General features: G+C 42.5%; 1 protein-coding gene across 3 annotated transcripts; it reads right to left on the bottom strand.

Moving 5' to 3' along the window:
- Positions 1-1,953: 1,953 nt before the first annotated feature.
- LOC139364535 (atlastin-2-like) lies at positions 1,954-22,491 on the bottom strand. 3 transcript variants are annotated; one of them, XM_071101339.1, is made up of 14 exons: positions 22,389-22,467; positions 14,056-14,330; positions 11,883-12,017; positions 11,401-11,505; positions 10,937-10,987; positions 10,300-10,356; positions 9,990-10,082; positions 9,475-9,613; positions 8,754-8,881; positions 8,202-8,258; positions 7,579-7,650; positions 4,247-4,678; positions 3,670-3,684; positions 3,246-3,556 (listed from the first exon to the last, which is right to left on the bottom strand). In XM_071101339.1, the coding sequence occupies exons 1-14, from the start codon at positions 22,459-22,461 to the stop codon at positions 3,446-3,448; spliced, it is 1,743 nt and encodes a 580-aa protein (XP_070957440.1). In that variant the 5' UTR covers positions 22,462-22,467; the 3' UTR covers positions 3,246-3,445. The 3 variants fall into 3 exon arrangements, with proteins under 3 accessions (XP_070957442.1, XP_070957441.1, XP_070957440.1); XM_071101341.1 differs by lacking the exon at positions 3,670-3,684 and having other exon boundaries at positions 1,954-3,556; positions 22,389-22,491; XM_071101340.1 differs by lacking the exons at positions 3,246-3,556; positions 3,670-3,684 and adding an exon at positions 1,954-2,987.
- Between the last annotated feature and the right edge of the window lie 612 nt (positions 22,492-23,103).

Genomic DNA, 23,103 nt, shown 5'->3' with positions numbered 1-23,103 from the left:
CAGCATGCATTGCGCTCGGCCCGCCACAGGAGTCGCTAGTGTGCAATGGAACAGAAATATCCCTGCCGGCCAAACCCTCCCCTAACCTGGACGATGCTGGGCCAATTGTGGGTCACGGCCAGCTGCGAGAGCCTGGACTCGAACCAGGTTCTCTAGTGGCACAGCTAGAACTGCGCCACCCGGGAGGCCATTTTTTGTTTTTAGGTGGAGACTGCATCGAGGGTATTTCGCAAGGTTAAATTTAGATCCTCAGGTGGTTAACCAACTTCTGTAATCCAACGTCCTTGGGTAGGTGGAGGAAGGACATCTATGAATCTTTGGGTTGTCTGAGAATGTATAGCACGGCTTTGGATAATCCCTGTTTGGGGTCTGAGCAGCTTATTTGTTGCGATTGTGAACATAATAAAATGGTGGTCCCATAGTCCAGGATTATGAGGAAAAACATTTAGATCTACAGGACAAAACTAAATCCAGGGTATGACTGTGGCAATGCGAAGGTCCAGAGACATGTTGGACAAAACCAACTGAGTCGATGATGGCTCCGAAAGCCCTTTGGTTTGGGTCTGAGGACTTTTTCATGTGAATATTGAAGTCACCAAAAATGTGACTTATCTGCCATGACTACCAAGGTGCGATAGGAATTCAGGGAACTCCGAGAGGAACACTGTATACAGCCCAGGAGGCCTGTAAACAGTAGATATAACTTGTCATAAATGTTAGCAACACCTCTGCGAGACATGGTCACTAGTGTAACCAGGAGGTGAGGCCTCATTTAACACAGTAAATTCATCAGGTTTAGGCATGTTTCAGTCAGGTCAATCACATCAAGGTGTTGATCAGTGATTGGTTCATTGACTATGACTGCCTTGAAAGTGAGGGATCTAACATGAAGTAGCCCTATTGTGAGATATCACAATCTCTTTCAATAATGACAGGAATGGAGTAGGTCTTTATTCCAGTGAGATTGCTCAAGCAAAACACTGCCATGTTTAGTTTTGCCCAACCTAGATCGAAGCAGACACGGTCTCAATTGGAATAGCTGAGCTGACTACACAGACTGTGCAAGTGGTAGACTCCACTAAGCTGGCAGGGTGGCCGGCACCCCATCTCATTGTGGAGCTAGAAATAGAGATTATCAACTTCCTCACTATTACACCATGAAGCCACAATTAAAGACAATTTACTTTCCCAAATTGTACCAATCCCTGGGTCAACATTCTTGCCCTGTACAGCAAATTTGTACAAATGGCATACAACCAATGGAAGCTGGTGGGATGAGCTATAGGATGGGCATATTGTAATGGCTGGAATGGAATAGAACAGTATCGAACACAAACGCATGGAAACCACACTTGACACCATTCCAGCCCTGACAAGGAGCCCATCCCTCTATAGCGCCGCCCACCAGTCTCCTGTGCATACAACATGTGATACAATGGAGTTTCTGCACAAAAATTACAGGTGTTGTGAAGACACCAATCAATAGCCGTGTAAACATTGCATATCAGTTGTCACAACCATTGTCAAATGCATTGCTCAGTTGTACAGCCTGAATGTCAGTGTTGTGGAAGCTACTCTGAATATGTAGCTTAACAAGCTACCAATTTCTTCACACTGGGACAAGTTAAGCTACCATTAAGAACAATACATTTCTTGAAAAAGTAGTTCACTACATCCAAACTACTGCTTGATAAATCTAAATCTGACATTTCTACACATTGCAAGAACGAGTCATTCTGGAATTTAGGCTATTAAAACTGTTTCAAATTAGAATTAGGCAGGTCTGATGTCAAAAAAGGTAATCACCTACGTCCCCTATATTTTATTTCCTTTTCGCAAAAAAAAAAAGTGTACTTCTAGTTAAATTACTACATGTCGTTCACTACCCCAACACTGCTGAATGTGTACGGGGGGCCCTCGGTCTGTACAAACGGACCAAGCAAGCATTACTTCATATACTGTGGTATTGTTTTAATCTTGTATTGAAAAATAAATTAACGAAATAACTTTAAACTGCAACAGAAGACAAATTAAGTTAACAAACATTTGTCAGCAGGGGTGGAATTGCAGTGCTCAATGTGGATTACTTTACAAATGTATATAAAAAATAATTTATTGGACATACACAAATCACAAAATCATTCATTTAAATACAGTAAACTGCACAGTGGCCTACCACAACCATTGCTCTTCCAGCTACAAAAAAGGTATAGAAAATGTATTTATATATGTATATTTCGTACACATGCCCCATTTTGGATGAGTAAAAAAAAAAAAACTGTACAAAACAGCACATTGGTGGTAATGGTCTGGATGGAATAATTTCAACAGAATAACAATTCTAATACTAGAATAGAAATATACAAAATTATTAATCTTAAGAGCAACTGGTTGAGAGATGTGAGGGGAGGGTGATACTGAACTGATAAGCAGGCAGTGGTTGTTCTTACATTGATTGTTATCCATTCACTCAGACAAGTTGGAAGGAAAACAAGAAAGCTCTTACAGAAAAGACGAGTAAATTGTGGTTTAAACAGACCTCTAAACGCTGCCTGTCCCAGACAACCACAAACTACTGAGCTGAAAAATGTCCTGCTTAAATAAATTGCCACAAAATGTTCTGTCACTATAACAATCAGTTTCCATGAGGGGGGGGATGGATCTCACAAGACATCCAATCAGCAGTCTGATCAAGGAAAAAGAGGCGGGCTCATCATTCCCCGCACTGCTAACCGCTCGTAATGCCGCCTTCTCATTGGGTGCCCGAGTTAGTTGACAAGCAGCTATGACCAATTACAGAGGGTAAAGCTGTAAACTTTGGTTCTACGGGCAGGTTGGCAATGTTAGTGTGGGAAGCGGACCGTCGGTCACTCATTTACTCTAACTTGGCGTGTTGCGACACCTGCTCGCTCAGACAAGCAGAGACTGTTGACCACACTCAGCCTAATGTTATCCTCCATATAGTGATCGCCCAGAGGCTTCAACACCTGGGGAGAGAGACAAGAGTTTTGGGAAAGACAAAAGGAGGAGACGGGGTGACATCAGATGAAAGGAAGTGGGGGAAAAAATAGAATAAAACCAACTGGAGGTGGAGTGAAAGGAGCAAGGAAAGCAAGCTTAATTTGTTCGTTAGTACGTTCATCCATACCAAAAATGGAAATCGTGACAGCTAATCATGCACACACGTGATAAAACTTAAGCACCCAATGTCACCCTACCCACCCTTAACCTCTTAATCCCCTCAACATGTAATGAGAAAACAAAATCAACCATGAAAGTGCCAACCTGTACTCTACATTTGTGGTGAGAACCAGGTATAAAATTCAGTTTTTAAATTCTAAACCAGCATGGCATGGGGACCATGAGCTATCAAAAAAGAAAACATTTATATATAGTCCTAAAAATGGACACTGGAAACCAAGCGAAGGGGGAAAACCGGCAGGGGCTAGTTTTTCTTCTTGACATTGTTGTTGGAGGCCAGTCTCGTTCTCTGGGTCGTTTTTAAGGAATCCAACTGGACTCGACTCCTCGCCACCTCAAAGAGTTTGGAAAATATCTGAAAACAAGGCAAGGGAAGTATTGTGGCCATGTTAATGACATTAGTAGTGACGTATTTTTGCCTCCAAAATGACAAAAGATGGAGCCTTTCTTCCCCTCCGTCCACCTCACCTTTCGTGGAGTCCTCTGTGGCAAGCACAGTTTAAAAAAAAGATGGAACACTAATTAGTGGGGATAGTAGTGAGAGAGGCGTCCCAATTCTCTACCCTTCTACCAAAGTGTGCACTTGCACCCTCCCTCAGTGGTTGAAACAACGCTTACACTAATACATTTATTTTAAGTGGCGGGTGCACACTTCTGGGGAAAGGGTAAAGAATCAGGGTTCAACCAGAGAGAAATACAGATAAGGAACCACATTTTGGGCTGATAAGGAAATTCTGGTTTGAGAGAGAAAAGAGGTTTTGGTGAATCACATTCAGTCACATCCAGATAGGTTAGGAAAATAACAGGAGAAAGAGTTTGGGAGCAAACACTGAAAGAGTAAGCACTAAGGGGGACATGGGGTGAGACAGGAAAAGAGCGAAAGGGAGCAGGGAAAAAAAATGTATACATTAAAAGGGAGATGAGAGGCGTAGAAATAGAAGTGAGTGAAAGAGCCCAAGCAAAAGAGAAACAGAACATGCATAATAGTCTGATCAAGAGACGCAGGCATTTCTTCCTCCCTAACCTCCACTCCCGGATCACCCACCTGCTCCCACAGGGTCTCGGCCACCTGGTCGATGACGCTGCCCACCTCGCGGAACTCGCCGGAATACTTCACATAGGCCCATAGGCAGAGTGCAGCCAGTGCCACGCCCATAATGAGATTACAAACCATGGCCACTGTGTTGATACCCAGAAAGCCCGTGACCAGCGACGCCACGTACATGGCGAACATGACGGCGAAGAGCGTGGCTGGCGTGCGCGCCGCGTAGAAGATGTTCTTGCCATCGTTGTGCTTGATGAAGTTCGTGAAGGCCTCGTCCAGCTCTGCTTCAAGCTGCTCCTGGTAGCACCGGCAGAAGTCCTCGCCGCCCATTTTCTTGACCGAGCGAAAGTGTTTGACCGCCACCTGCCGCAGGTTCGCGTGGCCACGCTCCAGTTGATCGGGGGCCATGTAGGGCTTGTCGCCTCCGCAAACCTGGGAGAAAGGGGAGTTCGCTATGAGGGACACACACATACTGCAACTCATTTACTTATTGAATATTCAGTGTCTTATAAGCCCATATGGGCTGGGCATCTGACAGATGCAAGAACATTTCCGATCGCAAATCAACCCCTAGCCTCTAAGTATAGACATCTCTTTGCCCCTCAGATCTTGGAGAACTACACTGAACAAAATATAAAACAACGTGTAAAGTCTTGGTTACGGGAGCTGAAATAAAAGATCCATACAAAGCTTATTTCACTCAAATTTGTTTACATTCTTGTTAGTGAGCATTTCTCCATTACCAAGATAATCCATCCACCTGACAAGAAGCTGATTAAACAGCATGCTCATTACACACAGGTGCAACTTGTGTTGGGAACAATAAAAGGCTATTAAACTGTGCAGTTTTGTCACAACAGTGCCACATATGTCTCAAGTTTTAGGGAGCGTGCAATTGGCATGCTGACTGCAGGAATGTCCACCAGAGAATGTCATGTTTATTTCTCCACCATAAGCAGGCTCTTGTCGTTTTAGAGAATTTGGCAGTACGGTCAAGCTTCACAATCGCAGGCGACGTGTAACCACGCCAGCCCAGGACCTCCACATCCGGCTTCTTCACTTGTGGGATCGTCTGAGACCAGCCACCCAAACAGCTGATGAAACTGAGGAGTATTTCTGTCTGTAATGAAGCCCTTGTAGGGAAAAACTCATTCTGATTGGCAGTGCCTAGCTCCCCAGTGGGGGGGGGGGGAGACTTATGCCCTCACAGGCCCACCCATGACTGCGCCCCTGCTCAGTCATGTGATATCCACAGAGTAGGGCTTAATAAATGTATTTACAGTGCCTTGCGAAAGTATTCGGCCCCCTCAAACTTTGCGACCTTTTGCCACATTTCAGGCTTCAAACAAAGATATAAAACTGTATTTTTTGTGAAGAATCAACAACAAGTGGGACACAATCATGAAGTGGAACGACATTTATTGGATATTTCAAACTTTTTTAACAAATCAAAAACTGAAAAATTGGGCGTGCAAAATTATTCAGCCCCTTTACTTTCAGTGCAGCAAACTCTCTCCAGAAGTTCAGTGAGGATCTCTGAATGATCTAATGTTGACCTAAATGACTAATGATGATAAATACAATCCACCTGTGTGTAATCAAGTCTCCGTATAAATGCACCTGCACTGTGATAGTCTCAGAGGTCCGTTAAAAGCGCAGAGAGCATCATGAAGAACAAGGAACACACCAGGCGGGTCCGAGATACTGTTGTGAAGAAGTTTAAAGCCGGATTTGGATACAAAAAGATTTCCCAAGCTTTAAACATCCCAAGGAGCACTGTGCAAGCGATAATATTGAAATGGAAGGAGTATCAGACCACTGCAAATCTACCAAGACCTGGCCGTCCCTCTAAACTTTCAGCTCATACAAGGAGAAGACTGATCAGAGATGCAGCCAAGAGGCCCATGATCACTCTGGATGAACTGCAGAGATCTACAGCTGAGGTGGGAGACTCTGTCCATAGGACAACAATCAGTCGTATATTGCACAAATCTGGCCTTTATGGAAGAGTGGCAAGAAGAAAGCCATTTCTTAAAGATATCCATAAAAAGTGTCGTTTAAAGTTTGCCACAAGCTACCTGGGAGACACACCAAACATGTGGAAGAAGGTGCTCTGGTCAGATGAAACCAAAATTGAATTTTTTGGCAACAATGCAAAACGTTATGTTTGGCGTAAAAGCAACACAGCTGAACACACCATCCCCACTGTCAAACATGGTGGTGGCAGTATCATGGTTTGGGCCTGCTTTTCTTCAGCAGGGACAGGGAAGATGGTTAAAATTGATGGGAAGATGGATGGAGCCAAATACAGGACCATTCTGGAAGAAAACCCGATGGAGTCTGCAAAAGACCTGAGACTGGGACGGAGATTTGTCTTCCAACAAGACAATGATCCAAAACATAAAGCAAAATCTACAATGGAATGGTTCAAAAATAAACATATCCAGGTGTTAGAATGGCCAAGTCAAAGTCCAGACCTGAATCCAATCGAGAATCTGTGGAAAGAACTGAAAACTGCTGTTCACAAATGCTCTCCATCCAACCTCACTGAGCTCGAGCTGTTTTGCAAGGAGGAATGGGAAAAAATTTCAGTCTCTCGATGTGCAAAACTGATAGAGACATACCCCAAGCGACCTACAGCTGTAATCGCAGCAAAAGGTGGCGCTACAAAGTATTAACTTAAGGGGGCTGAATAATTTTGCACGCCCAATTTTTCAGTTTGAAATATCCAATAAATGTCGTTCCACTTCATGATTGTGTCCCACTTGTTGATTCTTCACAAAAAAAATACAGTTTTATATCTTTATGTTTGAAGCCTGAAATGTGGCAAAACGTCGCAAAGTTCAAGGGGGCCGAATACTTTCGCAAGGCACTGTAAATTAACCGATTACCTTATATGAACTGTAACTCAGTAAAATCATTGAAAATGTTGCATTTTGCGTTTATATTTTTGTTCAGTATAGAGCAATACAGAAGAAACAATTTAAGTGTGTACATCTTGCACACCAGACTACAAAGGGGTGCTATACACGGGACTAAATCAACAAAATCCTTTCAGATCTACAAGGAGTCATCACATATCTCGATGTAGGCGCTAGGAGGGCACAACTTTGCTGAGAGCAAAAACAGAGCTATTTACAGAGTGTATTTAGAGCTGTCTAATTAAGATGTGGTTAAATGAACAAAAAAAGCTTTACAACTGAATCAATCTCGAGTATAACGTAGCTAGTAACATGCCACAACTCATCTGCACAGGTGTAAATGCTTCGATTGCTTTTATTAGTCAGATGCTAAATTGGATGCTTAAAACTGAAAGTGAATTGTTCAATTACCTGCTCCATGCCTTTGTTGTAAATGTCTTTTGCTCCTGCAACAGCTGCAAGGTTGTTGGCTTCAGCCGTTGCCTAGGTGACAGCGGAAGAAAGCAGAGGGGAAAACGCAGCCGTCCTGAGATTAGGTCCCTTTGGTGCGTCAACATTAAACATACGCATGAAATTCTACTCAAGTTTTAAAGAAGCTATATGGAATACGTGTTTAGAGGGCCCTTTGGGCTCGAGCACCCCCAGAGGTAATACGCCTCTGGGGGTGTTCGAGCCCAAAGGGCCCTCTAAATAGACAAATCTTGGTCAGAAAGGGGCACACCTACCCACGCCCATGAGTAAAAGCATATTGTTTGCTAATTGCTCATTGACCAGGTGACAAACGGTATCATAAGGTCTAAAAGGCTTTGGGACGCCACGAATGTTCATGCTACACAATACATTTGGTCAACGACAAGTGAAAACATGAGCATGAACATTTTGCAACAGAAAACAAAACAAGGATTTTGAATTGGACAAATTCAGGCAGTACCTCCCAGTTTTACCCCAGTATCAAACTATTCTATTCCATTTCGTAACACAATCCAGTTATTTGTTAGGGGAATGTATCATTGACTATCTGGAGAGTTAACTACCTGTAACATTGACTTGGGATGAGGTAGCTCCTCCCCTTGGTATATTTTCATGTATGCCTGTGCCAAAAAAGAAAAACAAGCAACAAAACAATTCAGAAGAAGAAAAAGTATTAAAGAGGAAAGGTATAGGAGGGAAAAAAGGTATATAAAAAGGAGAGGTATATAGTAAATCATATTTTATTGGTCACATATTTAGCAGATGTTATTGCGGGTGTAGCGAAATGCTTGTGTTCCTAGCTCCAGCAGTGCAGTAATATCTAATAATACACAAATCGCAAATGGAAAGAACGAAATTAAGATATAAATATTAGAACGAGCAATGCCAAAGTGGCATTGACTAGAATACAGTATATACATATAACATTTGTAAAACAGTTAAGTGACCAGTGATTCCATGTCTATGTACATAGGGCAGCATCCTCGAGGGTGCAGGGTTGAGTAACCAGGTGGTAGCCGGCTAGTGACAGTGACTAAGTTCAGGGCACTGGGTGGAGGCCGGCTAATGATGGCAAGGTATAAGCTCAAAAGGAATGTTTGAAACGATTGACTTACTTTGAAATACTGTACAAGGTCTCGGCACGTCACTTTGGATCCTCCGATTTCTTTCTCCACCAAGTTCTTCGGGGACAACAAGATTGGCACTAGTTTGACGAGCTCAGTCTTGAAATCGTCATCAATATCTAGAGGGAGTAACAAGTGGGAAATGTATTTTTTTATTCAAAAAGGTCTGTTGACATTTCCCTTTTAAACCAGTGAAAAATTTACCAACCGCCATCTGACCTTAAATGCAACTATAAAGGCAAACACGTTATAACTTTGAAAGATTACCGTTGTATTGTAATTGATCGCATTTATGTAGCACTTTTCTTCTAAAATCCAAGAATACAAGTCTACAGTGAACCATGTTCCCTATGCACACCTGGATATGAGATAATTGGATACATATAGCGTTATGGTAATTGCTTCACCTTACCTTCTGATTGCCTTGGTAGAAATCTGACCATAATGCTTAGACCTATCCAATTGCTTCACATCTACAGGAGTGCCTTGGGGTAGGTGCTGGTTTATTTGGAATTGAGAGTTGGCTAAGGGGTACTTTGACTAAAGCCTGTTTTAGCATGGGCAGCGCCATGAACTGTCAATACACTGAAGTAAAAGAGGAAATTTACCATTTTAAAATAGAGATGGCCCTCAATGGCACTGCTCATGCTCTCAGAGATAGGTGTGCAATCTTTCCACAAGAGTAATTTAGCAACCTTTTCCTATAGCGTACCTGTGAGTCTGCCATCAAAGTTGGGGTTGGTGGCCACCTTGAGGCCGGGGTGGGGCAGGAGGAAGCAGCCAATGTTAGAGAAGCAGGAGTGGATGTGCTTCCTGACATTCTGCAGCTCCTCATGCTGGTTCTGTTTCACCTGCACACAGTGGAGAGACTCTTGCTTATTCAAGTAAATGGTTGGACAAATATGTGTTTGAATTAGCCCCGTCTCAGATCGGTTTGTGCTAAAACCCTGATGAAGGCAGCATAGCTGTAGGAGTGTTGGCTTCCATTACATTTATTCCTTCAGAACCCAAGTGTGCAGCTTTTATTTTCCATGTGCTGTACAGCCTACTACTGGTCGTTGTCATAACATTGTCCATAGGAGTTGGCACGACTGCGCAAACAAACCAGGCTGTTTGAACAGTGAATGCATAATTAGAACGTGTGTAAGTGCTTTAGTTCCTGAAATGTCAGAGAAGTTAAAGCTCTGATTTTCTTAAAACAAATGGAGCAAGTGAAAAAATGCGTACTTGTAATCTCTTCTCCAGGAAACTCTTCCCTCCGTCCAAGCCGTAGGGATGCTCGTAAGGGTAGCTCCAGTCTCTTATAAGAAACATTAAAGTCTGTTGTGGAAGGCAATTAAGGAATAAATATTAAAGATACTATAGGACTATAGACTTTAAACAAAGTGTCAAGTAATGGCAGCCATATTGAAATAAGACTAGAGATGCCTATTAGCGCCATCACAATTACTTACAAATCTCCTCTTCATTATTATCCAATGAGAAACGCGTTGCAGGCCATTAATTCAGGAAAGGCAGCAGAAAAATTTGACAATACCTGAAAGGGTTTCTCATAGATTTCCTCCAAGGCCAGCCTTCCATATTCGGTAAAGAGCTAGGAAGGGAAAAACAAAAGTCAGCTATAAATCAGAGTAATACTCCACGTCCTCGTCAAAAAGGTCAACAGTCAGTCAAACAATCTATTAATAACAACGAGAAGTCTTGCAGCTGACTTGCCGTCTAATAGGACAGTGATGTCAATAACACGCCTCATTTAAGAGTCTTCTGTTGAGTAGGTTTTAGAGAGGCTATATATAACCTTTGCTTCTAGGGGTGCTCGAGCCAAAAGGGGTACCCTGTACAGTCACATTTCAAGTAAATATGAAGTTCATTTAGCAATTAAAAACATCCATTGTGTATCTTTAACAAGGGAGGAAGCAGCTATACACTTCCATACAAGTGCTCTACTTATGACCCACTAAGTACAATAGTTCCAATTGCATGGATGATAATCAAAGGAATATCATGTAGACATTTCCCCCTGGAGAGCTATGATATAACAAAGTAAAGATCCTTTTCAAGTTACAGCATCTGTTCGTGGAGTTCAATGTCCAAAGCTCATGGCCAAAGCAGTGTTGAAGATTGTAAATCCACCATCCAAAACAATCCAAACACGCGCGTGCACACACACACACCTGGAGATGTTGAAGGTCATCTTCTTGCACATTCTGAGACAAGTTGTAAACCTAACGGGTGACAAATCATCAAAACATCAATAACCTGTACTAAAGTCCAGAGATCACACTTTCAATCAATGTTTTGCATGAATTGAAAAGTTGGTATGGGGAGGAGGAAAGTCTGGTATTCAGTCAGTCTAGAACTAGCACATGACAATACAACTTCATAAACTGTATTTAACATGCACGCAAGTCTCAGGAAAATGTCTAATTTTTCAATTCCTCAAACCTGATACTTACTGGCAAAAGGTGTATAGCAAGAGTGGCATTCCTCATCCAAACAGCCTATAGTCACCCAGTTCCCTATTATTGATTTTTTCAATAATGGCAATTAAACATACGCACAGTGTAGAACTCCCCTACTTCGAGTAATGAATACCTTAATATAAACGGTACACAACACTGAGGGGGGAGTGTCATACCTGTACAGAGCTGGTCATGGTGCTCAACGCAAACAGTGTCGCACAATCTTTGATGGTTGATTGGCTGTCGAAAGCCCCCTGTGTGTCGATTAGAAGAACCGCAACCTTAAAGGATAAATCAATTACAAAGTCATATTCTTCACCAATCAAGGGGTATTAAATCAGTTGAAATAACCAATGGACAACTGGAAATTTGAAATTGTGTCTTTAAAAGGGACATTGCACTCCAAAATCAAATCGTAAATCTGTTTTATAAATCCAACTATATGCCGCAATCCAAAGTGAACGGAGACGATAAACGGCATATCATTTCCACATTTTGCTTCACAACTGATGGCGTTTAATATGGACTCATCTTGATCGTTTTAGTGGTCTGAAAATATCAGAAACTTTACTTTTGGAGAGCAAGGTCTTAAAAACAATTCAACATTAGTTGGGAGAAAATGTGTGCCCATCCAAGGGAAAAGCAACTTTGTATTTACCCTGCTCCCGTCTGGCTTGTCCACCACAAACACGTCGCTCCATGCCAGGATGCCCGTGGTCTCCCTCTCGCAGCCCCCCCGCCAGGTGAAGCCTGTCAGTGGCTCCTCGTGCCCACCCAGCCAGGAGCAGGATGTCTGAAAGGACAAAGAGGACAAAGCAGGAGATTGAAGATCATATGAGCCATGTAGCTAGTGCCACACCTCTGGTTGACTGAAGCAGTCCTCTCTGGCCTTGCCCAGAAACAACCTCTAGCCATTTCCCCTAGACAATTCATGTAAACCTGAAAGGTATAAGCGAGCAATATGGTCCAGTCCCTACCAAGCCTATTAGAGGGCAATAAATACCACAGTACCTGCTTATACCCATCAGATGTATTCCAGATATGCATGAAGTGTCTAGGGGATAGGTATTTTTACTTATTGAACTCCCCTAACCCAGACCCTCCTGTTTGTTAGCATACTTGAGTTGCATATTGATGCCGATCCCCGCTCAAACCGAGGGCCACACACAAAAGCAGCCTTTATTCCCAGAATAAAGGGCAGAGTTCTTGCAAAAGCAGGCCACAGTCCTAAGCATTGTGCTGCCCAAAAATCAGCTTTAAGCACAGCTCAAACGGATTATGGTCAGCCCCTTAAACAAGTTATGAACAGCGAAAGGTAATTAACTGACAAGGGTTTAGCAAGTTGTGGCAGAAATCCTGATAAGTTTACTCCCTAAGCGTCCGATGAATGGCATGAATGAATTCCTCGCAGCTCTTAACAGTTTCACTTTCAGTGAAAAGTATGAGGACAATGTTTTCCAACTCAAGATAAGTATAATTTCTGGTTAGTTGTGTGATTTCATCTAACAAGTTTGTTTGAAGTCCATCCTTGTAAAATGTTCTATCAGGGCCAATAGTGTGTCCTGAAAGTCCTACTTGTTCAAAGGACACTCATGTTAGCAGATGTCCCAAAGCACTGCCAAGTAGCCCAACACAGGCAACATTTTCAATAAGTGCCACTGGATCATTTCACAGCGCAGCTGCAGCTCTTCAATGCAACGAAATCCCACAGGTCACAAAGCACTCAGACCCACATTAAGTTCACCAGACATGTGACATGAGCCGTGCTACTGTTCTCACAGGGGTTTGACATCAATTTCTTCGGTCGGGGCAAGTAGATCAGAAGTCTACTGGCCGCCAAGTGAATTTCTACTTGGAAATTGACTGACGTCTATCTACTTAGCCAAAAGCATAAGTTTACGTCGTCTCAAAAAAAAAAAAAAAAAAAAAAAAAAAACAGGTTAACGTTGAACCCTGCCTCATATTCTACTATGTTCCAGACTGGCGGGTTGAGAGCCAGTGTTTGCATTGCTTTCCTGTGTATTTCCATACCTGGTGGGTCAGAGCATGTGTGTTGTCCGTATAGGCTGCACACTAACACACATGCGGCCACTTAGTGTTTTTAAATTGTATATGCCTTAATGTAGCTGACCCCAGGAAGTGTCCTAAATACAACTAATTCTACATGTAACAATGCATGCCTATGTGGTCTCTCTTATGTAGTATATGTACAATGCACATAAGCCTGTGTGTTCCCTCTCCTGGTTGTAAGTCATGTATAAAAGCCCATTTATAGATAAATAAATGCTGCAGTAGCATATTTCCGTTTTCAAAACCATTTCATAGCTGGTAAATTAATCTCAAAAGTCAGAGCTACGAATTCTATAGCCTATCCCAACTAGTGTTGCAACACTGCCTGGCTGGGGGCTGAGCTGAGTGAAAGATACATTTTTAGAAGCACTGGTACAGGCATAAAAGTAGGTCTAATTTACTTGGAATGAAAGTCTACCGAAGTGAGACTTAGTCCTTGTGTTTCTTGGCTATTTACATTGTTTCAATTGCTAGGGAAGACGAGACAACGCAGCTACTAGCCACTCAATCTTACAGGCAGAAACCGTTGCATTACCAAGGTAACCTGTGATAGGGTCACAAACATTAAATCATGTACCACATTACTAGCAATACATTTGTTGTTTTAGAAAGATTACAACGCATGCACATCTACATCTATTTTATTTAGTTTTGTTGGTGTAATTTGAGTAAAAAAACATTTTAACAGTGGCTGGTGGAGTTCATTTTAGGCCCTGATTGTACATGTAGGCTGTACAAGGAACACCTGTGTATAGCCTCACCTGGTTGTACATGAAGCGCAGCATGAAGTCCAGCAGGAAGGACTTGCCCTTGCGGAAAGCACCGGCCACCGACACCACCACCACGTTGAGGTCGCGCACATGCTCCTGCAGCAGGATGCGCTCCAGCGCCGCCTCGTCCAGCTCAAAGGCGTGGTCGTCCTCGTGAGCCACAACGATCTGTACCGGCCTGGCCGACAACGCATCTTCCTCCGACAACAGGGCCTTCTCTTCCTCAGGGCTCATCTTATGAGGCACATCCTCCACCCCATGCTCACCTGGGAGAGATGTTTAGGATCATTAAAGGGAAGGTCCTCAATTTATAACTTAAGAGGTCAACCTCCCAAATCAGAGTTTAACAATTTCAAACCTGAAAGTGGTTACTGGTTAGATATAAAGTGGATATTACACAGAGACCTGCATATGCAAACTAGTTCATCCACAATATAAATTCAACTGTGTTACTTTAACTTAATTTTTGGGGCATATTAAACCCATTACGCCATCGTTTTCCACTCAATGATGCTAAGACTAATATGTAGCCATGTTAAACCTACCGGTATCTAGTCTAAACCTTGGGTTAATGGAACAAGGCCAAGGTTTATAGGAACTATAATATCCATTTAAAAATATCAAAAAGGTACTCTGCAGATTCCGGGATGTCAAAGATTCTTTTGTTTTCTAAATGTAGTGTTAGCTAGCAGCAAGTTGGTGTGTCTGGTTGCCTTTCTGCTTCCTGTTTTTCTACGGTGTGGTTTAGACCGGTAGTCTATGTCTGAGAGACTCCCGCTCTGATCACACCAGTAAGGTCCTTGGAAGAGATTAAAATAATTTCATTTGTGGGAACCGTCCCTTCAAACATCAGAAACAGCAGACTGCAGTCATATCAATAATGGGTCCCAGACATAAGTCACAAGCTTTGATGTCAAAGGTTCTTGACTTCAGACATGTCATTATGCCACAGTAACATTCAAGTCAAACGATAGGAGAGCAGTAATCATGAGTAGGCCTAAATGACTATCATTAACCTTTTATGGACGCAATTCAATGAAGAACTACAATATATGCTGATATTCTCTGAATAGTTGAGCTGCTCTTTGGGTGAAACATCTGAAAGAATACAGTCTGTACCATACGTTCCCTGAAATGCACAACAGGAAACAAAGTGGCAGGAACTGGGCTGCCAAGTTTGCAGTTTGCGAAGGGGTATGAAACAAACAGTGGTTAGAGCAGTTAGAACAAAAACGCACACACACACACACCTAGCAGGCAGACTGTGCAGCCCTGCCAGCGCTACATCAGTCGGCCTCCCCTGCCAAATTCTTTCATTAATAAAGACTGAGGGCTCCTCCCAAGGACAGTCAGCCCATTGGGAGAGGGGGACCATAATGAGGGGCACACGCAGCCACCCTCACCACATTACAGAAGACGACACTGCAGTCATCACCGGCAAGTCAGAACGCAAGACAAATAAAGCCTCGTCATTTCAGACTAGGTCAGCATAACACGAGCGTGACATTTAAGGGGTTTTAAGGGCAAAGCAACCAGTCTTGTGCTAATTGCTATGCTAATTGAATAACTTGATAAACATCTACACAACAAGCAACTGTTCATCATAGCCATGGCCTTGACTGACCACCATGACCGAACGCTTCGTATAAATAATCCTGCCTTGTGCTGCAGTACCGAAACAGCCTTTTGTCTTATAGGGCTTAATATGGGCAATAAGGATGCTTGATTGGGCACCTCAATGGGCATCTATTATAATGTTAAACTAAATACAAGTTTCAGACTAGGGTACAGCAGGTAACATCTGGACAACTCCTAGACAAACCTAAACCTGTACTAAAAAGCATGTTCAATGCAGAATCCTGTGGCCGGAAAACGTCCGTGTAGGCATAGGCCTAAACCTAGTGCAGCACCGGATTGGGCATCCACGTCCTTGGAGAGTTCAAAGTGTGTGCAGGTCTTTCTTCGTGACCAGCACTAGCTAAACGCACCTGGAGTCGCATTGTTACAGCTGGAATGGAACAAAAGCCTACACACACTGCAGCCCTCAAGGAACCCTAATCTAGAGTAACAGTCAGAGGATGACCATTCACAATGTCTCCATTTGGCTAGGCTGCATTACGAACTTGAAAGCGTAATCACTAGTCTCCGTCCCGGTCTACACCACCTTCAGAGTCCTGAAAGGACTGAATGGGTTTAGGCCTACACCATATCTGGCTGGGCAATATGGTTTTCAGATTACAGGGGGAGTTGGACTGAAAAAGGGTTAGCAGAGGGAAGGGAAGATTTAAGATTGATTCGACCCAGTTTTTCATAAAACCGACCCAGTTTTTCATAAAACCGAGCCAGTTTTTCATAAAACATGTGAACCCATTGGTTCTAACAGCCTATGAGGATAGACGTGAAAAGGATAGAAGCTTGTTTGGCCAAATTAGCAGCTGGAAGCCAATGCTGCTGGGAGGAGCAAGTGATGAACGATCTGACTAGGTACGGGATGAGAGCGAGTTCATGGCTCAGGAAGACTTGCTGCATTATTTTGAGCGCTTTGCTCATATACCAACATGTTATCATGCCAAACGTCAGGGGACCAGCCAAGAGGACTCAAATATGCGAGTGACTCAAATATCTCAAGAGTCTTCCAACTATAAGATGCTTTTTGAGGTCTCCTAGCAGTGCCGTTGAGGAACTACAGCAAGCACACTGGTTGGTTTTGTTTGGAACAACACCAACATCCCCACCATCACACAATTTGTTGTTTATGCAATCCAAAAACGGCTCATAATAAATCACAATTTGGTTCAAGTAGGCATAATTTGATAGCTTGTTCTATTGCCAAGTTATAAAATACGATCTTATTGTTTGGTTTCTCTGAATTGCCCTGTGAAAGCATATTGCAATTTCAGTGTGCATAGAAAAGGAGTCATGCGTGCATTAGGCAGTGACTGGGGCAAGAAAAAAAAAAACTATAGTTATAGGGACAAACCATCATATTGCTTTGATAATATTGCAGTATTATTTTTGCGCCATTTGGCTGTACTTGCACCAAAACTCCAGTATTCTTCCTTCATAGCTTGTTCTCCATATTTTTAAATAGTGAACCAATATGTTTCCAACACTTATTTCCAAGACTGATTTTCTCATGGTTCTCTGGTCCCTCTGCAGCAGACATATAGTGATCAATAGCCTGTTTGGAACATCCATTGCAATACATACTGTATCGGCACCTGTGACACACCACCCCAGACCATGACGGACCCTTCACGTAGATCCCGCTCCAGAGTACAGGCCTCGGTGTAACGCTCATTGCGTCGACAAAAAACACAAATCCGACCATCACACCTGGTGAGATAAACACGCAACTCGTCAGTGAAGAGCACTTTTTGCCAGTCCTGTCTGGTCCAGCGACTGTGGGTTTGTACCCATAGGACATTGTTGCCGGTGATGTCTGGTGAGGACCTGCCTTACAACAGGCCTACAAGCCCTCAGTCAAGCCCCTCTCAGCCTACTGTGGACAGTCTGAGCACCGACAGAGGGAATGTGCATTCCTGGTGTAACTCGGGCAGTTGTTGTTGCCATCCTGTACCTGTCCCGCATGTGTGATGTTTGGAAGTATCGATCCTGTGCAGGTGTTGTTACACGTGGTCTGCCACTGCGAGGACAATCAGCTGTCCGTCCCGTCTCCCTGTAGCATGGTCTTAGGCATCTCACAGTACGGACATTGCAATTTATTGCCCTGGCCAGATCTGCAGTCCTTATGCCTCGTTGCAGCATGCCTAATGCACGTTCACACAGATGAGCAGGGACCCTGGGCATCTTTCTTTTGTTGTATCTCAGAGTCAGTAGGAAGGCCTCTTTAGTGGCCTAGGTTTTCATTACTGTGACCTTAATTGCCTACCGTCTGTAAGCTGTTAGTGTCTTAACGTCCGTTCCTCAGGTGCATGTTCATTAATTGTTTATGGTTCACTGAACAAGCATGGGAAACAGTGTTTAAACCCTTTACAATGAAGATCTGTGACGTTTTGGAGTTTTACAAATTATCTTTGAAAGACAGGGTCCTGAAAAAGGGACTTTTGTTGTTTTGTGCTGACTTTAGATTACATAGGATCCGATATGATACAAGAACGAGACGTTTTAGTTTGAAATTATTCGGTGCGATTCGGTTTGATTGGAGAAAGAAAATAAAAAAAGTTGATGCACTAACATGTTGCATAAACAAATTTTCCATTCTTAAAAAAAGTTAGAAAAATGTGCTGCTAATGGAGCTCATGAGCTGAATCTGTGAGCTGACGTGTATATAAATGATGTAGGTCTATGGCGTGTGTCATGAATTATAAACTGGGTGGTTTGAACCCTGAATTTTGTTTGGCTGAAAGCCATGGTACAATAGACCGCATACCACGGGTATGACAAAACATTTTGTTTTAATTATCTTATTAAGATGGTAACCAGTTCATAATAACAGTAAGGCACCTCAGGGGTTTGCAGTATATGGCCAATATACCACAGCGGCGGTGTCCAGTCACTCTGTATTGCGTTGTGCATAAGAACAGCCCTTAGCCGTGGTATATCGGCCGTATACCACACCCCCTAAGGGTTTATTGCTTAATTATGGAGTATGAACCATGTAGGCACCTGATCTGAGCCATAAAGGAGATTAGGCATCTACCACCCCACTACCACTATCAGATATGGGCAGGGGGGCAATTTAGCTGAAATCACTCCCCCACTAATTAACTTGTCCTTGTTGCAGATTAAGTGTTAGAGCTAGTAATGTATGAATATTTAACATTTACAAATTAGCTATGACATAGCCAATGAATATATAGCACAACTTTGGATTTCATCCCCATCTCAAAATCAAATGGTTTTGACCGTTTGGAAGTTTAGTGAGCTTCTTTTCTCCTACTTTGGCCATGCAGTTTGCCTCGCAGAATGATTACTGTCTTAGTTATGAAATTGTCAACCTTACCCTGTATATCTAAAAACCTGTATACCTTACCCTGTATATCTACATTATACACTGATTGTCTAATGCAAAACTACCAAAACTATTGCTGATTGTGAACCTGAACAATCAAAAAAATGTATTCAAATGTTACCTGTAGCCTATTGCAGATTAGAGTTGTCTACAGTAGCTTACTTTTATTCCGGTAAAAAACATTTTCAACACAGCATAGATAACAATAACATAGCAACTTACAAGGGTTGTCACTCTAATAAAGCCTCATATTGCACAAGCCATTTCAGCATTTAAAATCTGAAGATGTGCATGATCAGGAACAGGCTGCCTACCGCACGTTGGTCAGTGCGCAACACTGGGAACAGTTTGACTAGGCTACTGATATTCCCTGGAAGTTGTTTGGCATGCAAAATGCCTTTTAGATCAATGACTCACAGTTACACGCTTAGTTCGATACTGAAGGAGAGGACGCATCAGTTGTCACAAAACACAGTATTTTTGGAAGGTATACAAGTAATATGTGCAACAAAAAGTGAATTGTGATTTGTAATGTTTCAAAGCGATTTTCTGACCGATGCACGATACATTTGTATCTGTTTGGGACTGATGCAGTCTTAGCTTCAAGATTTGAATCGGGACCAATGCCCATTAGTGAATCATAACATCCCTAGTGTAGAGTGGGGACTGTTTTTTGAGCCTCGGAAGTGTACCTCATCAAGCCCTTTACCCAAAGGGCATCAATCAAAAAGCATCAACACCAGAGAGAGTTGTCAAGGTGGGGAGAAATGACAGGAGGGATACAGTGGTGGCAGTAAACTCTAGGCTGCTGCATGAAGGGAACAGCAGTCGTGACAAATCTGAGAAATCGATACTGAAATGCCATGAATATGAAGCAAGATATTGGGCAAGATGTGATCTATAACCTGCATGACATCAGAAATAAAAAATAATTGAGGCTAGAGTTCAATGGCATTTCAGACATGCTGGCAGGCCTCCCTGCCTACAGTCTAGACTCTAGAGGAATCAGCCATTCTTAATAGGTTAGTGCTATGCGGGATTCTTGGGACATCCCTAACACTAACCTTACAAATTTGAAATGTAAACGTCAATGGGGTAGGGACGCTAATCTGTTAAAATCATGCCACAGGTCAAATGGAGCTAACCTAGGCTTTTTATAACCTAGGCCCTGCAATGTTGTTCACTTAGGCCAATGTTCTCTTGCTCACTTATCAGCACTCTGTTCAGATGCATGCGCAGATATCAGTGTAGGCTGAAGTTGCATAGACATTGCTCTCGAGTCAGTTTGGTATTTCTCCTACTTAATCGTTAAGGTCAGGATTGCGAGAGGGGAAGCTGATCCTAGTCACCATCCTATAGCCAGAGATCTCTTCCGTCAGCAGTTGTCCACAGACAGTTGTGTCACAGATAATGCCATGTTAGGATGATACCTGGACTCACTGGAACTCAGTGTATTGCTAGTCAGTAGGCAGTCTAAGTACAAATTAAAGCATACTCAGGTCGTCATTACTGCAGGGGATGTATGTTGGTTGAGAGAGCAAGCTATGCTAAATGGCTGCTCCAACTAAGCTAGCTAGCTAGCACATCAAATGTTAGCCAAGAGGTGCAAAAGCTTGGCCTAGGTCTTAAGGGTGGAAATGGGGAGAAAATTGGATAAGAAAACATTTAATTGGATAGCCAGACAGTAGCCTCACACTTTAGAAACAGGAGATGGGCTCCTGCCCTATCCCAATAATAGCTTTCATTTTACAAATGTGCCATCCTCTTAATCTCCCATGCTTGGATGGATGTTCAGATGCAGTTCTCTCCTTGTATGGAATTTTTTTTTCTTCATTCCTAACAATTCCAAGAAGTTTTAATTCCTACACCTCTGACCTTGCCTCATTTCAAGAAGTCCAAATTATGTCCACATTAGCAGAACCAACTTAAAGGAATAGTTCAGGATTTCAGCAATGAGGCCCTTTATCTACTTCCCCAGAGTAAGATAAACTTGTGGATACCATATATTTTAATGCAATTTTATATTAGTTTGAAGGAAACAACCTCTAACTTCTTCGTACTGGACACATAAAAATGGTATCCAGAAGGTCATTGGACTCTGCGGAAGTAGATAAAGGGCCTCATTGCCAAAATCCCAAAGTATCCATTTAAAACATGAGCTCAAGCTCACATCCCCTTCAACTCAAGCCATTCCTACAACCCCCAATGCTGGCAATGTTCAAAAACACACCATGAGAGATTACCCTAAACTTGTGCATCAATGCAGCAGGGCTAGGTAAGGTTACAGGAACAACTGCTGCAAGTAAACAAACTTGATCTCTAGGGCTTATAGTGGAAGCAGTTAAAGTGCAATGGCCTACTTCCATGCAGTCAGTATTGAAACAGTTAATGATATAGTAAAGCTAAGGTATCAAGTATGCACAGTATTCCAACATTGATGGTCAACTGCCTAGGCAAACTAGCTAGTTAATCCTTTTGAGAGGTTGTGTAAGAGAGTGGATAAGACCAGCTACTACAGCAGCTAACTAACGCCTAGCTGGCCAAATTAATTCCAAGTAGGCAAGGCTACTAGCTAGTTAGCTATTCTGTTTGCAGTAGACTAACGTTAGAGGTTTGTTAGAAGGTAACGCTCTAATTGTTTAGACAGCTAGCCAACTAAAATAGCTAGCTAGTTACACAAAACACATGTCATGCAGGTCATCATGTACTTAGTCAGATCATTCATTTAAAACTAGCCAATAATACTAGCTAGCTAGCAGTTTACAAGCTCACGCTAGCTAGCTACCAATAGCTATCGAACAATGACATTGACACTTGAAGATTACCATTAGCTTTGACATAAGGTGGTTCATGCCTTCACATACGGTACCAGCGTTGGCTAATGGGGCAAGACATACTGGTAGTTCGCTAGATGGCAAAAAAACGAAGATTATCTGGATTTACTAAAACTAGCAAGTACGACGTAAATGTCAGCCAGATAACAAATTAGCTAGCTAGAATTACAAAAAGGAACAGTCAGTAGCCAGTTTGTGTAGTGCTAACTTATTATTCCCGGGTAGGTAGGCTTTGACTATGTGGACTGAAACATTTGGGTTGTCATAATATTTAGTTTCAGTCAGACCCAATCAAGACGTTAATTTTAATTCAACATTTTCTTCCCAAAATTGAAAAGTGATGTTGAGTAGGAAACGAATAATGGGATGGATGCTCTGCACTGGAACTCGATAGCGTTCCCTCGTCCGTGATAACGTTAGCTCAGAATGAAACAGGGATATTATCGTCAATCCCACAAAACAACCTAATTACATTTATGTTTAGATATAATTTGCAAACTAAGGGTAAATAATACCTTCGTCGAAAGTGCTGTTTTCGCTATTTTGCTGAGAGTGATTCCGATGCTTCAACCCGCTCTTCTCCGCCATCTTGACCCGTTCAAATAATCAAATTCAGCTGACGTAAAAACCCCAAACCCCTCCCCTTGTCTCTATCGAGTTCATACGATGTGGATTTTCCGCAGGGTCCTACATGAATTAATGGAAGATGTAGGAGCATTGTTTGTACTTTGATTGAAAGCCTCAACCTTCTGACTGATTTTTGTTTGGATTATTATGGTCTGATACACACACACAAATGCCAAAATAATATTTTGTCTGAAAATACGTTGAATTTATTCAACATCTTTAATTAACATCATATTGTACGTTCTATTTGATAGTTAGAGATATAGGGTTGAGTTGTCCATGTGAAGTTTATGCATTTTTCAGTTGATGTTCCAGTTACTGGGTTGGCCCTCGCTACATATTCGTCGCCAGACCCACTGGCTCCAGGTCATCTACAAGTCCATGCTAGGTAAAGCTCAGCCTTATCTCAGTTCACTGGTCACGATGGCAACACCCACCCATAGCATGCGCTCCAGCAGGTGTATCTCACTGATCATCCCTAAAGCCAACACCTCATTTGGCCGCCTTTCGTTCCAGTTCTCTGCTGCCTGTGACTGGAACGAATTGCAAAAATCGCTGAAGTTGGAGACTTTTATCTCCCTCACCAACTTCAAACATCTGCTA

This window comes from Oncorhynchus clarkii, chromosome 13, assembly GCF_045791955.1.
Source record: "Oncorhynchus clarkii lewisi isolate Uvic-CL-2024 chromosome 13, UVic_Ocla_1.0, whole genome shotgun sequence".
Classification (NCBI taxonomy): Eukaryota; Metazoa; Chordata; class Actinopteri; order Salmoniformes; family Salmonidae; genus Oncorhynchus; species Oncorhynchus clarkii.
The sequence above is the reverse complement of the archived record's forward strand: the minus strand, read 5'-3'. Positions and strand labels throughout refer to the sequence as shown.

Excerpts from the sequence above, each read along its gene's own strand:
- LOC139364535 (XM_071101339.1), bottom strand. The coding sequence starts at position 22,461 with ATGGCGGAGAAGAGCGGGTTGAAGCATCGGAATCACTCTCAGCAAAAT. Across the intron at positions 12,018-14,055 it reads TGCGCTTCATGTACAACCAG|ACATCCTGCTCCTGGCTGGG; the intron begins GTGAGGCTATAC and ends TTGTCCTTTCAG. Across the intron at positions 10,083-10,299 it reads TCTATGAGAAACCCTTTCAG|ACTTTAATGTTTCTTATAAG; the intron begins GTATTGTCAAAT and ends CTTCCACAACAG.